At 42.6% G+C, this 17541-nt stretch overlaps 1 protein-coding gene across 3 annotated transcripts in view; it reads right to left on the bottom strand.

The window, feature by feature from the left end:
• Positions 1 to 2116: 2116 nt before the first annotated feature.
• ap2a1 (adaptor related protein complex 2 subunit alpha 1) overlaps positions 2117 to 17541 on the bottom strand; it is a 55889-nt gene continuing 40464 nt past the window's right edge. The window contains exons 12-22 of one of the 3 annotated variants that reach the window (XM_082973570.1): positions 15760 to 15939; positions 13752 to 13906; positions 13199 to 13258; positions 12617 to 12688; positions 10536 to 10618; positions 9784 to 9872; positions 7530 to 7654; positions 7260 to 7376; positions 7072 to 7141; positions 6798 to 6932; positions 2117 to 4581 (exon numbers count right to left, since the gene is read on the bottom strand). In XM_082973570.1, the coding sequence (XP_082829696.1) occupies positions 4504 to 4581; positions 6798 to 6932; positions 7072 to 7141; positions 7260 to 7376; positions 7530 to 7654; positions 9784 to 9872; positions 10536 to 10618; positions 12617 to 12688; positions 13199 to 13258; positions 13752 to 13906; positions 15760 to 15939 (1164 nt within the window). In that variant the 3' untranslated portion in view covers positions 2117 to 4503. The remainder of the gene's footprint in view (positions 4582 to 6797; positions 6933 to 7071; positions 7142 to 7259; positions 7377 to 7529; positions 7655 to 9783; positions 9873 to 10535; positions 10619 to 12616; positions 12689 to 13198; positions 13259 to 13751; positions 13907 to 15759; positions 15940 to 17541) is intronic. The other 2 variants (XM_082973571.1, XM_082973572.1) reach the window with 2 other exon arrangements.

Genomic DNA, 17541 nt, shown 5'->3' with positions numbered 1-17541 from the left:
ACGTTTTTTTTTTTGGTAAATTGTAATTTGCTATCATAAATGTTAGCAACACCTCCTTCTTTGCGGGATGCGCGGGGGATATGGTCACTAGTGTAACCAGGAGGTGAGGCCTCATTTAACACAGTAAATTCATCAGGCTTAAGCCATGTTTCAGTCAGGCCAATCACATCAAGATTATGATCAGTGATTAGTTCATTGACTATAACTGCCTTGGAAGTGAGGGATCTAACATTAAATAGCCCTATTTTGAGATGTGAGGTATCACTATCTCTTTCAATAATGGCAGGAATGGAGGAGGTCTTTATTCCAGTGAGATGGCTAAGGCGACCACCGCCATGTTTAGTTTTGCCCAACCTAAGTCGAGGTCAATTTGTCAGAACTAATGGTGGGAGGCTTCGGCGTCTCAGACCCCGTAACGGGAGGAGTAGAGACCAGAGAAGGCTCGGCCTCTGACTCCGACTCGCTGCTTAATGGGGAGAACCGGTTGAAAGCTTCTGTCGGCTGAATGAGCGACACCGGTTGAGCATTCCTACAGCATTACCCTCCAGAAGCCATGAGAAAGTTGCCCGGCTGCGGGGACTGTGCGAGCGGATTTATACTACTATCTGTACTTACTGGTGGCACAGACGCTGTTTCGTCCTTTCCTACACTGAAATTACCCTTGCCTAATGATTGCGTCTGAAGCTGGGCTTGCAGCACAGCTATCCTCGCCGTAAGGCAATCGTTCTCCTGTATATTATGAGTACAGCGACTGCAATTAGAAGGCATCATGTTAATGTTACTACTTAGCTTCGGCTGGTGGAGGTCCTGACGAACCACGTCCAGATAAAGTGTCCGGAGTGGAAAAAATAGATGTGATCAGCACAACAATGGACATCGGGAACAGGTGAATAATGTGTTTGGGTATAGGTCACTTTCCCTCCCCCTCTGACCTGTTCATAGAGGAGGATGTAATACCAAATCAGGAGTTCCTTTCTGATTAATCAGGAAAAATCACATCTCATCTCACACTTGAAGACAAAAATGTAATTTATATGTGGATCGAGGGTCGGTTTCCCAAACACATCCCCATTGATCATGTTTTTTAGTCAAGGACTAGGATTAATCTGGGTCCAGGAAAAAGGCTCTATTATGTCGAGATGACAGTGAGTATGGAATCTGTTATCTTTGCATACTTGAGCTGCGTTTACACAGGCAGCCGAATTCTGAATTGGGCAAAATATCTGATGGGTCAAAATACCAATAATTGGGCTGCCTGTGTAAACGCTGCCTAAATTATCTGTAAAGGCCCCCTCTGTGATCTGTTAAGGCCCACTGTGACATACTCCCTTTCATCACTGCGTCAAAGTAATCTTCAACCATTAGGTTGAAGGTACAGGTTGGCAACATGCAGTGTTTGGGAAGCTACTCTGAAAATATAGTTTACCAAGCTACCAATTACTTCACACTGGAAGTTAAGCTACACTAATGCTACCCTCAATAAAAATATAGTTTACTTGACTAAAGTTACTTTGGATGTAGTGAACTACTTCTTCAAACTACTTCATGAAAAAGCATCATATGCAAATCCAATATGTCAGACTATAAATTGCAAGAACAGTTCACTTTGGGGTCATATGTTAACTGTGTTATTTAGCCAATTAAACATAAACAGTTTCAAGTGAGAGTTAGGCAAGTCTGATGCCGAAAAAAAGAACTTATTGCCTACTTCACCCACATTCTATTTTAGCAAAATCATAAGTGTCTAGTTCCAGTAGTTAGCTACACCGCTACATGGCAAACAAGTTAAAACACTACCTAGATTTGAATTTAGTTCAACTACCACCAAGCTACCGGAATATATAATTAAAGTACTAGCTGAACGACAACAGGATCTTTATTTAATATTCAATGTTTATTCAATTATTCAAATTCCATCTACTACTTAGTCAATGTGATGAGTTCTTATTGATAGGACTATGCGATACATCCAACTACGGTTCTGGAGAGCTGCTGTGTGTACAGGCTTTTGGACGTGGAACTGTGGTGCGCTTTGGAAAGAATTTCCTCTTGACGGACATCATAATCACCATCACACACAAACACACTTTCCCATCAAGAAAAAGAGAGCCAGTGGTAGAGTATATGGCATAGTTTTACTTTCACATTATTCAGTACAGAGTAAATCTTAAATCTAACACAGGTATCTCACAGGTTTAACACCGATACACGGGGCTGCATTAGCTAGCGGATACTGCATAGACGTGCACACACACACACACACACACACACACACACACACACACAATGATTCTACAGTTTCCACTACAATGATCAGACTGTGCCACCAATGCTGCATGGGTTAGACGTATAAGTGACTCCTGTTGAAACTAATATGACCATGTCTCATAAAGATAATTTAGGATATTTTTATCACGTGGTACACCAACACACACACGCGATGCCCACCCCTGATGACTCGATCCCGGTAGTTGTGACTGACAGTTGGTCTTTTGAGTTCTCTCCTCCTCCCTCATCTCTAAGAATGGACATGTGGGTGCGTATGTCTGAAATGTGCGTTTACAGATAAGTGCTGTCCAGTGTCTTTGTGGTTGGTTGTGTTTTCAAAGATTAGAATCAATCTATTTGCAGATTGCAATCTTCTCCCAGGTAATACCATAAGGTAAGTATTTGTGACGTGTGTGTGCACAAGCCTGTGCGTGTTTAGAGATCAAGTTCTGAGGTACTCCTCTTTTTTCGGTCAATCCCGGTATCAAGCAGCACTCTACTCTCCAATCCCATCCCTCTTTTCAACACGGAAAAATGAAAAATAACAAATACTAGGCCTCTGCTCTGCCACTTCACTCTTCATGTGAACACGGACTGGCCCACTGCCCTCTAACTCCTTCCAACTACCACCTGACCTCCCCATCAATGGGGCTTGCTCAATGCTGACTTATGCACGACATAAACATTTCATAAGCCATCGTAAAACACCCCATGTCAGCTCTCAACCAATGTTCCCTGCCTCAAGTGTCAAAAAACATTGCTGATCTGAAATAAACAGTTTCCACGACATCTTATAATTCCTTATGTTGTCATACTTACGGTGGTGGTAAGTAGTATTTATGACAGGTTTAAGTCAAGTATCCACCTTATCGCTGTCTGATTAACACTGTAAACAAGACCAGCTACCCTGCTACTCTTCTTCCATCTCGCTCTCCTTTTAGCTGACCCCTCTATCCTATTCGCAGGGTACACACTGCTGGCCCTACTTTCTCACACTACCTTTCACATTCTCACACACACACACACACACACACACACACACACACACACACACACACACACACAACAGAAGCAACACAACATTACATCATTAAAGTAACATACAAAAACTTCAATAACTCCACTACTAATAAAAGGAAAGATGAGACCAAAAAAAAAAAGAGACAAAGGGGTAATTCATATTCCACGAACAGGTACAGAATCATTTGAGTTTATATATAAAGTATGGTTACAAGCCAGAAAGATGGGGTAAGTGTGAGGGGGGTGGTGTGTTTATGTGTTTGAGGGGTATTGATGGACTGAGGTCTCTTGGAACCACCTAAAGTGCACTGGCCATTTCCACTGGAATAAAGAGGGAACTGTAGACTTGGGAATGTGCCGGAATTCTTTTATGGAATATTATATCTCAGGGATTATACGAGAGGCCCTTGGGATGTATGGGGGGGGGGGGGGGGGGGGGGTCTGGGACAGCAGAGGGTGGAGAAGAGATGGGTTTGGGGTGAAGGTGGGGGTTTAGAGTGTCGATTTGGACCTTTACACAGAAGAGTCCCATTTCCTTAGTGATTTAGTTTTACCGGACCCTATTCAGATACTTTACACAGACACTTAAGCATGTACAAATATACGCATGTATGTGCCTACATGTGAGAGTATCTGGGTGTGTATTACACATGAATGCGTGTGTGTGTGTATGTGTATGTAGAACTGGTCCTCCCATGCAACTCTCAGGAATAGTCTAAGGTTGAAATGTCGCGGAATCGATGCACAGAATTTTCCACCCTCCCCATGCATCACACACGCCCCAAGTCCATGAGCCCCCGGGGCTTAAATAGACAGGACGGAGAAAAACAGGACACACACACCAGCACGATTCTGAAACACACACAGTCATACACTTACGTTCACAGGTAAACACAGAAAAAAAACAAGAATTGTAGCGCCGATGATAATAAACAGTAATAATAATAAGAATCGGAATTATAATCCTGACAATAATAATAAATGTCAATGATAGGGCAGTCGTGTAAGTGGCAACGGCTGCTTTTCTTTCCCTTATGTAGGTATTTTTCCTTCTCGTTGATTCTTTGTTCTTGGCAACCTCAGGATCGGGGAGTGGGAGGGAATGAAGTGGATGGGGTGAGGGGAGTTGAAACGCTGGTCTCGGTGTGTTGGGTGTCTAGAGCGTGATGATGATGATGGCCTGGGTCGCGTTGGGTGGGTTCTAGACTCAGGGTTTTAGAACTGTTCTGCCAGGAGGTCACAGACGCGCTGGGAGACAGTGTCCTTGCTGCTGCGCAGAGTCAGCCGGTACATCTGACAGAGAGAGCAGACACAGATTTAACATGGGTAAACGTAAACACACACACACACACACACCCTTAAACATGAATTAACATACAGGGTGGTCAGTAAAGTTCAAACCACATAATATATATATATATATATATATATATATATATATATATATATATACACAGTGCCTTCAGAAAGCATTCATACCCCTTGACTTACTCCACATTTTGTTGTGTTACAGCCTGAATTCAAAATTGATTAAATATTGTTTTTTCAAACCTATCTACACACAATACCCCATAATGAAGTTGTATTTTTTTTTTTTATGTTTGCAAATTGATAGAAAATGAAATCTCTCACTTATATAAGTATTCACACCCCTTTGCGATGACACTCCAAATTGAGCTCAGGTGCATTCAATTTCCTTTGATCATCCTTGATGTCGCGACAACTTGGTTGGAGTCCACCTGTGGCCAACTCAGTTTGGACATGATTTAGAAAGAAACACTCTATACAAGGTCCCACAGTTGACAGTGCATGTCAGAACATAAACTATACCATGAAGTCCAAGGAACTGTCCGTAGATCTCCGAGACTGTGATGAGGTATATATCTGGGGAAACGGCATACAACTATTTCTAGGGTGTTGAAAGTTTGCAAGAGCAGTGGTCTCCAACATTGGGAAATGTAAAAAAAATATTGAACTACCCAGACTCTGCCTGAGCTGGCCGTCCGACCAAACTGAGCAGCTGGGCAAGGGAGGTGACCAAGAACCCAATGACCAATCTGAAAGAACTACAGAGTTCCTTAGCTGAGATGGGAGAACCTGACAGAAGGACAACGGTCTCTACAGCACTACACCAATCTGGGCTTTATAGGAGTGGCCAGAAGGAAGCCACTCCTAAGAAAAAGGCACATGACAGCACACCTGCAGTTTGCAAAAAGGCACTTGAAATACTCAGAGCATGAGGCAAAAGATGATTCTGATGAGACAAAACTGTATCTCTTTGGCTTGAATGGAAAGCGTTATGTCTGGAGAAAACCAGGCACAGCTCGTCACCCGTCTAACACCATCTCTACCGTTGAAGCATGATGGTGGCAGCATCATGCTATGCGGATGCATTTCAGCAGCATGGACTGGGAGTCTGGTAAGGATAGATGGAACAATGAATGGTGCCAAATACAGGCAAATCCTTGATGAGAACCTGCTTCAAGAGTGCAAAAGATTTTAGATCGGGGCGAAGATTTACGTTCCAACAGGACAATGACCCTAAGCATTCAGAGAAAGCAACGCTGGAATGGCTTCAGAACAAGAATGTGAAAGTCCTTGAGTGGCCCAACCAAAGCCTAGACTTGAATCCCATTGAAAAGCTGTGGAAAGACTTGAAGATTGCTGTTCACCGCAGCTCCCATTTAATTTAAGAGCTTGAGAAAATCCCCAAATCCTGATGTGCAAAGCTGATGACATACCCAAGACGACTCAAAGCTGTAATTCCTGCCAAAAGTGCTACTATAAAGTATAGACTCAGGGGTGTGAATACTTGTGTAAATGAGATATTTCTGTATAATTAAAAACCTTTTTTTTTTATTACTTTATGATTTTATGGGGCATTGTGTGTGTATATGGGTAAAAAATATATATTTAATCCATTTTGAATTCAGGCTGTAACAATAAAATGTGGGATAAGTCAAGGGGTATGAATACTTTCTGAAGGCACTGTATATATTGGATCATCTAAAAGTTTAACACGAGACGAGGGTAGAATGGAGTTACACTGAAGACACATTATGAACCTGGAGTCTAACACTGCGCACACAGAGAGAGAGAGAGAGAGAGAGAAACAGAGAGATAGATAGAGAGAGAGAATGAGGAGATTCAAGTGTTAAATTTTGGGGTGTCAGTGAGAAAGTGCGGAAGAATCAATGTGGAGGGAAAAGTGATTGAGAAAGTGTAAAAAGGGTGTGAAAGAGAGAAGAGGAAGAAAGAGAGCGAAAGAGAACAGGGCCAGTTGTGTGTTACCTGCTCGCCAGGCTTGATTTGCAGCAGCACACAGAAAGACACAGACAGCAGTGAGTGATGCAATGAGAGCAGCACAGAGAAGGACAGACGGACTCTGTGTGTGTATATGCATGTACATTTGTGTGAGTGTGTATGCATGTACATTTGTGGTGTGTGTGTGTGTATATATGCATGTACATTTGTGTGTGTGTAGTGTGTGTGTGTTTGCGCGTGCGTACCTGGGCCTGCGCATTGGGTTCCAGTCTCAGCAGGCAGCCGACCTGTTGGGCCTTGGTCTGGATGACTCCGGCACACACATAGTTCTCTGGGTTAGGATCCACATTCTCCAACAGGGCTGTCCCCAGGCCCAGCAACTAGAGACAAGAGAGGGGGGGGGAGTAGGATGTGGTAGACATTCAGCAGGAAAGGGAATTAAATGAATATGCCTCAAGTGTGTGTGTGTGTGTGTGTGTGTGTGTGTATGTATATATATATATGTGTGTGTGTGTCTACCTTGGCCTTGAGCACTTCTGTGTCCATGCCATGGCTGGCCTTGAAGATCTTTTGTGCTTCTTGCTGGGGCCTGAAAAGAGAAGAAAAGTCAGAAACACACACACACACACACACACACACACACACACACACACACACACACACAACCCCCTTACATGCTGGCACCCTACACACACAATCTCACTCACTGGCTGAGTTGTTTCCAGCGCTGGAAGAAGTCTGCGGCGGCCATCTCTGTGGGTTGGAAGAACTTGTTGATGGTGACAGGCAACTTGAGAGAGATGTTCTGCAGGGCTCCCCCATACCTGAGAGGAACACACACAACTTTATAAACTGAAGACGACAAAACAAAATGTGTGTGTGTATATGTTTGGGATACTACTGATCTTGCGTTCGTGATTGCGAGGTGTTTGTATTGTACGTCCTGTGTAATAATCTGGGTGCGCGCGTGTGTGTACCTGAACTTGATGTTGAGCAGCGGAGCATCAATAAAGTCAGTCAGACACTCGATGTTGATGACCTGCTGCACCTGTGCTCCTCCCTCCACTAGGGGTTCCACTGTTTTGGTCTGCACGTTGAGCTGTGGGAAAGCCAGTCAAGGAGCCAGGACTAGAGACCACACGGGGGACTGCATATTGAATATAGCTATGAGTGTTAAATACATGCAAGTATAGCCTGCAACCCAAGGGACACACATAGTAGTGTTGCACAGTATACTAGAACATGAAAAACAGTTCAGTACTAGAATATGTTACTTTACTGGTTAAAGAGACAGCTTATTTTATAAAAATACTTCTATGCAAATGTTGATCAGCACAATAAAATAAGTCCCAAATGTAAGGGAAACAGATTGTTTATCATCTGTAGCCTCATGAAATCAGCCAAAACAAACTCGACAACTCAATGCATGCACACACTCATATTGAATACGCATTCCCCTGTATTGTGAATATGCTACATCATGATTTACCCAGTTTATTAATCGAGATTTACCATTCAAATGAATGATTACCATTATGTTGATATGTAGTTAGATTGGTAAAAACAAAGTCACATATATTGTATGATTGTATAATTGATTCATTAAAGGGGAACGAAAACACTTAGTTAAGCTAATCAAAGAGATCCACTAATACTAAACATCTGCATTTAACATGCCTACGGAGCTGTGAAGGGAACGGCACCTCCATACCTTCAGGCTCTGATCAGGCCCTACACCCAAACAAGGGCACTGCGTTCATCCACCTCTGGCCTGCTGGCCCCCCTACCTCTGAGGAAGCACAGTTCCCGCTCAGCCCAGTCAAAACTGTTCGCTGCTCTGGCACCCCAATGGTGGAACAAGCTCCCTCACGACGCCAGCGGAGTCAATCACCACCTTCCGGAGACACCTGAAACCCCACCTCTTTAAGGAATACCTAGGATAGGATAAAGTAATCCTTCTAACCCCCCCCCCCCCTTAAAAGATTTAGATGCACTATTGTAAAGTGGTTGTTCCACTGGATATCATAAGGTGAATGCACCAATTTGTAAGTCGCTCTGGATAAGAGCGTCTGCTAAATGACTTAAATGTAAATGAAACATCTCTATTGTTAGGATTTTGACATTGAACAACGTTTATTAGAGGTATGGGTAGGCCTAGGGCTGTGGCAGTCATGACATTTTGTCAGACGGTGATTGTCAAGCAAAGAACTGCCAGTCTCATGGTAATTGACACATTTAGCACCAAAAATCTCAAATTTGGACTCATCAGACCAAAGGACAGATTTCCACCGGTCTAATGAACATTGCTCGTGTTTCTTGGCCCAAGCAAGTCTCTTCTTATTGGTGTCCTTTAGTAGTGGTTTCTTTGCAGAAATTCGACCATGAAGGCCTGATTCACGCAGTCTGCTCTGAACAGTTGATGTTGAGATGTGTCTGTTACTTGAACTCTGTGAAGCATTTATTTGGGCTGCAATTTCAGAGAGGCAGTTCATTCTAATGAAGTTATCCTCTACATTTTCCAGATTGACTGACATTCATGTCTTAAAGTAATGATGGACTGTCATTTGTCTTTTCTTATTTGAGCTGTTCTTGCCATAATATGGACTTGGTCTTTTACCAAATAGGGCTATCTTCTGTATACCACCCCTACCATGTCACAACACAACTGATTGGCTCAAACGCATTAAGGAAAGAAATTCCTCAAATTAACTTTTTACAAGGCACACCTGTTAATTGAAATGCATTCCAGGTGACTACCTCGTAAAGCTGGCCAGTAAATTCAGGAATTCCTGCCAGTGATGCAACAAATATGCCAATATGGCGATTTACAGTTACAGTTAGCTGGTGTTCTAAAGCCTGTTGTTTCCATTCCCCTTTAATGCATACATGTCTGTCTATGAAAAATGTTGATGTAAAAAAATAAAAATGTAATGACATTGATCTTAAAATTTGTCCTAATACTGAACAGAGCAGAAGCAGAGTTTATCTGTCTGCTAATATGCCTTCTTTTTTAGCTGTGGTATCATTTTGGTATTGAGTATTGTGATGGTATCGCGTATTGTGATACTAAACCTGGTATCAGTATCTAAGTCAAAATTCTGCTATCGTGACAACATTAACACATAGTGTGCAAGATAGGGGTGTGTGTGTGTGTGTGTGTGTGTGTGTGTGTGTGTGTGTGTGTGTGTGTGTGTGTGTGTGTGTGTGTGAGAACAGTATTTGAAGGATATGAGACTGCAGCTCCCCTGGGCAGCTGACTGTGGTGCTAAAGCTGACAAACTGCACCGAGGTCTTATTGCCATAGAACAGATACATCCTCCCTAGAAAAAACAAAACACACACACGTTAGAAGATATTATGTCAAGTTGACACATTTAGGTGACATTTCCAAAATAACACATACATGTTAAAATGCATTATGTATTGTTATGTATACTCCCTTATTCAGGCTATAATGCAGCATTACACACCAACTCATTCCAGTTTATAATGCATTATAATTCTTCATACCTACAGTACAACATGTATGGATATAATCGGTAACTCACCCATCCCATCAGTAAAAGCACTCTACACACACAGTAGCCAAGTTATGCATTATGCTCACTCACCCAGCATCGAATGCATTATAGAAACTGAAGCGTACCTTACCACTGAATAAAACATTCTGTATACTAAAATGGACATGACAAAGCTAGGATGTGAACACAAATACTAAATGACGCCATCTATTACATTCTGTGCACGCTCAGACGTACTTACCAAAGCTATAGAATAGTACAGACATTAGTTCAATAAGGTGACAGCATATAGGCTAATGTGTTTCACATGGGACTGATCTGCATGAAAAGGGTTAATACCTCAAGGGAAGAATCCTAACTTGAAACCCACACACAATGCAATCTCCCAGAACTCACATCAATGTGACAAAGGTGACTTAGGATTCAAGCATCTCCCCGCATTGTCTAGTAGCCCAAACTCACCCAGGTTCTGGCGGTACTCAGACTTGATGCCGATCTGAAGCAGCTGGTTCTCAAACAACACACCGTTGTTCTTACACACAAATCTGACAGGAGAGAGAGAGGGAGAAAGTGCGTGTGTGAGTGAGTGCGTGTGTGAGGGAGCGAGAATGAAAGTGTTAGGATTTATCATCATGTATCATTAGCTGTTTATAAAATGTCAATCATGTGGTGGTCCATACACTACCTATAAGTTACTGGAACTCTTCAGTCATGCCATCCTATCGCAATATCAATTCACTTTGCAGGCAAACATATACAGTTGAAGTCAGAAGTTTACATACACCTTAGCCAAATACATTTAAACTCAGTTTCACAATTCCTGACATTTAATTGTAGTAAAAATTCTCTGTCTTAGGTCAGTTAGGATCACCACTTCATTTTAAGAATGTGAAATGTCAGAATAATAGTAGAGAGAATGATTTATTTCAGCTTGTACTTCTTTCATCACATTCCCAGTGGGTCAGAAGTTTACATACACTCAATTAGTATTTGGTAGCATTGCCTTTAAATTGTTTAACTTGGGTCAAATGTTTTGGGTAGCCTTCCACAAGCTTCCCAACAATAAGTTGGGTAAATTTTGGCCCATTCCTCCTGACAGAGCTGGTGTAACTGAGTCAGGTTTGTAGGCCTCCTTGCTCGCACACGCCTTTTCAGTTCTGCTCACAAATTTTCTACAGGATTGAGGTCAGGGCTTTGTGATGGCCACTCCAATAGCTTGACTTTGTTGTCCTTAAGCCATTTTGCCACAACTTTGGAAGTATGCTTGGGGTCATTGTCCATTTGGAAGACCCATTTGCGTCCAAGCTTTAACTTCCTGACTGATGTCTTGAGATGTTGCTTCAATATATCCACATCATTTTCCTGCCTCATGAAGCCATCTATTTTGTGAAGTGCACCAGTCCCTCCTGCAGCAAAGCACCCCCACAACATGATGCAGCCACCCCCGTGCTTCACGGTTGGGATGGTGTTCTTCGGCTTGCAAGCCTCCCCCTTTCTCCTCCAAACATAACGATGGTCATTATAGTCAAACAGTTCTATTTTTGTTTCATCAGACCAGAGGACATTTCTCCAAAAAGTATGATCTGGCTTTTTTATTGCGGTTTTGGAGCAGTGGCTTCTTCCTTGCTGAGCGGTCTTTCAGGTTATGTCGATATAGGACTCGTTTTACTGTGGATATAGATACCTTTGTACCCATTTCCTCCAGCATCTTCACAAGGTCCTTTGCTGTTGTTCTGGGATTGATTTACACTTTTCGCACCAAAAGTACGTTCATCTCTAGGAGACAGAACGAGTCTCCTTCCTGAGCGGTATGACGGATGCGTGGTCCCATGGTGTTTATACTTGCGTACTATTGTTTGTACAGATGAACGTGGTACCTTCAGACATTTGGAAATTGCTCCCAAGGATGAACCAGACTTGTGGAGGTCAACACATTTTTTTTCTGAGGTCTTGGCTGATTTCTTTTGATTTCCCCATGATGTCAAGCAAAGAGGCACTGAGTTTGAAGGTAGGCCTTGAAATAAATCCACAGGTACACCTCCAATTGGCTCAAACTATGTCAATTAGCTTATCAGAAGCTTCTAAAGCCATGACATCATTTTCTGGAATTTTCCAAGCTGTTTAAAGGCACAGTCAACTTAGTGTATGTAAACTTCTGACCCACTGAAATTATGATACAGTGAATAATCTGTCTGTAAACAATTGTTGGAAAAATTACTTGTGTCATGCACAAAGTAGATGTCCTAACCGACTTGCCAAAACTATAGTTTGTTAACAAGAAATGTGTGGAGTGGTTGACAAATTTGTTTTAATGACTCCAACCTAAGTGTATGTTAACTTCCGACTTCAATTGTAGATGTATCTTACCACACGTGAATGACTTAACATAAGATGTCATTGACATCTACACAGTTTATGTTTTGTGTCAATCCTGTAGGTTGTTAGATACCTTTGCTCAAGAGTGATAGAACCAAAAACAAGGTAGACCCGCCGGAAAGAGAGAGATAGGGAGAGAGGAGGAGCGAGCGAGCTAAAGCTCTTACTTGTTGAGAAGCTCGTCTGACTCGGGCAGAGGAGGGGCAGGATCCTCAGAGGCCGCAGAAGGGGGAGCAGAGCTGAGAGGAGGAAGGAGGGATGGAGAAAGGATGAATAAGGAAAGGTGGATGAGAGCACCAAAAGAAAAGACAGGGGGTGTGAGAGAATGTAAAATGTGTTTGAAGGGGACAAAATGAATTACAGATAGAAAAAGGAATAAAGAGAGAGGGAGGAAGAAAGAGACAGTGAGTGTGTCGAGGGAGACCCAAAGCAGTAAGGCATGACAAACAAAATGGAGGAGGAAGAAGAGAAAAAGCAGAGGTGGGTTAGTATGAGCAATAAACAATGAGAAGTATTTTGCTGGTACATGTGGTACATGTAAGTTTGAAGAAACACACAGCATAGGTAGGCTACAATAACATAATCCAACAACCCACATGCAATAGAGGGTATGTGTGTCCATGTGACTAGTCTAAGGTTGAAATGCCTGTGCAGCCTCCCTAAATAGCTTTAGTTTAGATAAGAATGACAGTGTTCATGTGTGTTTGGGTGCAACATGACAGTCAGCCATCTTATTACTGGCCCCTTACTCCGAGTCACCAGGACCCTCCACCAATGGGGAGTCAGAGGCCTCGGGAGCGTGAAGAGCGCTGCCAATGTCCAATCACAATCGAAGACAAGAGACACACATTGGCGGTCCAAGCGCGCGCACACACACACACACACACACACACACACACACACACGCACGCACGCACGCACGCAAAAACACAGAGTGGGAAATAGAAAAAGGGAAGGAGAGAAAGTAAGAAAAGAGAAAGACAGTCACATACACAGCAAGATAAAAAGAGAACAGACAAGATTACACATATAAGACACAGAAGAAACAAGAAGAATGACTGATAGAAAGACCAAGACAGAGGATCCGCACATATCACAGACTGCAAGCACCACAAGAATAAAACAACAACGCTCATTTTCAAGAGCTAGCTTCATATTCAACCACAGTGCATCTGGATAACTAAGAAACATAACCACACCACAAACATCAAGTTGCCACTAATATAAGGTCAGTTTTGAACTTCTCCCCCATGGAGGGGGGGGGATCTATGGGAGTCTTCTAGTCACAGGGTGAACATTCACCTCAGGAAGCCGTCGTCATTCACGCCGGCAGAGGAGGCAGCAGGCCCTGCCTCTGAAAACACATCAACCAATAGGCTGCCTGCACTGGGAGCGGCCCCACTAACGGGAGCGGCCGAACGAAGGCCAAGCAGATCCGCTGAAGGGGATGGGGTGGACTGGAAGACAAAGAGAAAGATGGAGAGGAGAGAGAGGAGAGAGAGAGAGAGAGCGATCAAGAAACAACAATTGTATAATAGCAGTGCTTTGAGAATATATTGCTCAATATTAAACTAAATCCATTACAGTGATTGTTTTTTCTAACGCAATCACCATCTCTTTCAATTGCTGCCAGTTTTTGAATGCAAGTGATTTATGCCATTGTGCTGCGTCTTGCAATTGCTACAAACTCATTTTCCCTTCATAGTACAACAAAGATGACAAGGGTGAGGGGGTCTATTAAGATGGTCAAACCAAGGATCATTTAGCTATTTGATTTTGAATTTTAGGACCCATTTAGGTATAATTATTATTTTAAATTATTTTTATGAAACATTGAATTTGGCCTTACTGCTATTAGCCCATAGAAACACATTGAATAACAGATTCATGGATAAAAAAAAATAATAAATAAACAAAAAATGAAGTTTGTTTAAAAGTGTCTGTCTTGTATGTGAGAGATAGGTGGACACCTGCTTGTCGAACATCTCATTCCAAAATCATGGGCATTAATATGGAGTTGGTCCCCCCTTTGCTACAGCCTCCAGTCTTCTGGGAAGGCTTTCCACTAGATGTTGGAATATTGCTGCGAGGACTTGCTTCCATTCAGCCACAAACGCATTAGTGAGGTCGGGTACTGATGTTGGGCGATTCGGCCTGGATCGCAGTTGGCGTTCCAATTCATCCCAAAGGTGTATGATGGGGTTGAGGTCAGGGCTCTCTGTAGGCCTGTCAAGTTCTTCCACACCGATCCCAACAAACTATTTATGTATGGACCTTGCTTTGTGCACGGGGGTACTGTCATGCTGAAACAGGAAAGGGCCTTGCCCAAACTGTTGCCACAAAGTTGGAAGCACAGAATCATCTAGAATGTTAATGTATGCTGTAACGTTAAGATTTCCCTTCACTGGAACTAAGGGGCCTAGCCTGAACCATGAAAAACAGCCCAGACCATTAGTCCACCTCCAACAAACTTTACAGTTGGCACTATACAGTCCGGCAGCGTTCTACTGGCATCCGCCAAACCCAGATGGTGAAGCCTGATTCATCACTCCAGAGAATGTGTTTCCACCGCTCCACGGTTGGCATTGCGCACGATGATCTTAGGTTTGTGTGCGGTTGCTCGGCCATGGAAACCCATTTCATGAAGCTCCCGACGAACAGTTATTGTGCTGACGTTGCTTCCAGAGGCAGTTTGGAACCCGGAAGTGAGTGTTGCAACCGAGGGCCAACGATTAGTTAGAATTTTTTGGAGACGAACTGACTTGGAAAGATGGCATCCTATGCCGGTGCCACGTTGAAAGTCATGGAGCTCTTCAGTAAGGCCATTCTACTGCCAATGTGTGTCTATGGAGATTGCATGGCTGTGTGCTCGATTTTATACACATGTAAGCAAAGGGTGTGGCTGAAATAGCCGAATCCACTACTTTGAAGGGGTGTCCACATACTTTTCTATATATAGCGTATAAGAAAGATCAGGATTTAGTTTTTATTTATTTTGACCCATATTTAAGTCTCATCTTTCCGTAGAGTGGTTCGGACGCTACAGAGATTTTCAGGTTGTCTCATGGTCTCACAAACACCGTTGTAGCTTGGCCACCTTCCACTGCAGAAGGCCGCCATTGGCGGATGCAGTGGATTGAGACGCAGCCCATGCAAAAAACAGACGGATTTTGATCTGGATTTTTTTTAACGCTAATTCGATTTCCAGAGGGTGCGCGGACATCGACTCTAGGGGTTTAATGCACTTTTTTTTTGTAGAGAATAGGTGCCATTTGGGATGTAGATACAGTATATTGAATTGGATGCTCACAGCGTTAGAGGCTGCGATGGCAGCGTCGCCCCCCCTGTCCCCTCCACCGTTGAGCTCTCCTCTCTCCTTGCCGTCCTCCAGCTCTACCGACACGGCACCCGGACCCTTCTTCTTCTTCAGCTTGGCCAAGATGGATGACTCCCTCTCTGGGAAGGGAGGCATCTCCTCCAGCACAGTAGCCTGAAGAGGGGGAAGGAGGGAGAGGAAGAGGGGAAGGAGAGAAAGGGAGAGAAAGGGGGAAGGAGAGACAACATTCTTTGACCAGGCAAGTAAATAAACAAGGCTAATGGTAGCTGTTGTTATGTGGTTACAGTTATGACAATGTGATTAAACCAGTCACAGTTATGGTTTACATTTGGAACACAACCACAGCTGAACACTGCAAGGTTATATTGTTGCTGCTCTGTGGCCTGCAGTCAAATCGAAATGTATTCTACAGTGCCTTCAGAAAGTATTCATAACCTTTGACTTTCTCCACATTTTGTTGTGTTACAGCAACATTTTACAAAATTAATTAAAAGTGAAAAGCTGAAATAACTTGAGTCAATAAGTATTCATCCCTTTTGTTATGGCAAGCCTAATTAAGTTCAGGAGTAAAAATGTGCTTAACGAGTCACATAATAAATTGCAAGAACTCACTCTGTGTGCAATAATTGTGTTTAGCAAGATTTTTTGAATGACTACCTCATCTCTGTAACCCACGCAATTATCTCCAAGGTCCCTCAGTCGAGCAGTGAATTTCAAACCCAGATTCAACCACAAAGACCAGGGAGGTTTTCCAATATCTCGCAAAGAAGAGCACCTAATTGGTATAACTTTAAAAAGCAGGCATTAAATAAATGCATTCTGTTTGCAACAACGCACTAAAATAATACCGCAAAAAATGTGGCAAAGCCATAAACTTTTTATACAGAATACAAAATGTATTTTTGGGGGGCAAATCCAATACAACACATTACGGAGTATCACTCTCCATATTTTCAGGGATAGTAGTGGCTGCATCATGTCAGGCGTAATCATTAGAGTTTTTCAGGATTAAAAAAGAAACGGAATGGAGCTAAGCACAGGCAAAAATCAAAGAGGAAAACCTGTTTCAGTCTGCTTTCCAGTTCCACCTGACAGGACAATAACCTAAAACACAAGGCCAAATCTACTCTAGAGTTGCTTACCAAGAAGACAGTGGCTGAGTTACAGTTTTGACTTAAATCTGCTTGAAAATCTATGACCAAACTTGAAAATGGCTGTCTAGCAATGATCAACAACCAATTTGACAGAGCTTGAAGAATTTTGAAAAGAATAATAGGCAAATATGGTACAATCCAGGAGTGCAATTATCTTACAGACATACGCAGAAAGGCTCACAGTTGTAATCACTGCCAAAGGTGATTCTAAAATGTATTGACTCAGGGGTGTGAATTTGCAAAGATATATAAAAACATGTTTTCACATTGTCATTATGGGGTATTGTGTGTAAATGGGTGAGAAAATAAATTTTGAATTCAGGCTGTAACAACAAAATGCGGAATAACTGAAGGGGTATGAATACCTTCCGAAGGCACTGTAAGTGCATTTAAAATGCCAACATAATTTGCAGTAAACAATAAAAAGTGAAAGAGATCAGTAAAATAACAAAAACACATGCAGAGCTGTGGTAGCCTGACGCCTCACACTAAATTCTTCCTCTGCTCTGTTCGCTACAGAGTCTGAAACTGCTACCGTAGAAGTCGTTTGCATGACTTTAAAATGAAGGCCGTTGTACAAAACAAATTCATCAGCGATTGG

Source organism: Salmo salar, chromosome 03 (genome assembly GCF_965601325.2).
Source record: "Salmo salar chromosome 03, fSalSal1, whole genome shotgun sequence".
In the NCBI taxonomy this organism is placed as follows: domain Eukaryota; kingdom Metazoa; phylum Chordata; class Actinopteri; order Salmoniformes; family Salmonidae; genus Salmo; species Salmo salar.
Note: the sequence above shows the minus strand (reverse complement) of the source record. Positions and strands in the feature narration are given on the sequence as shown.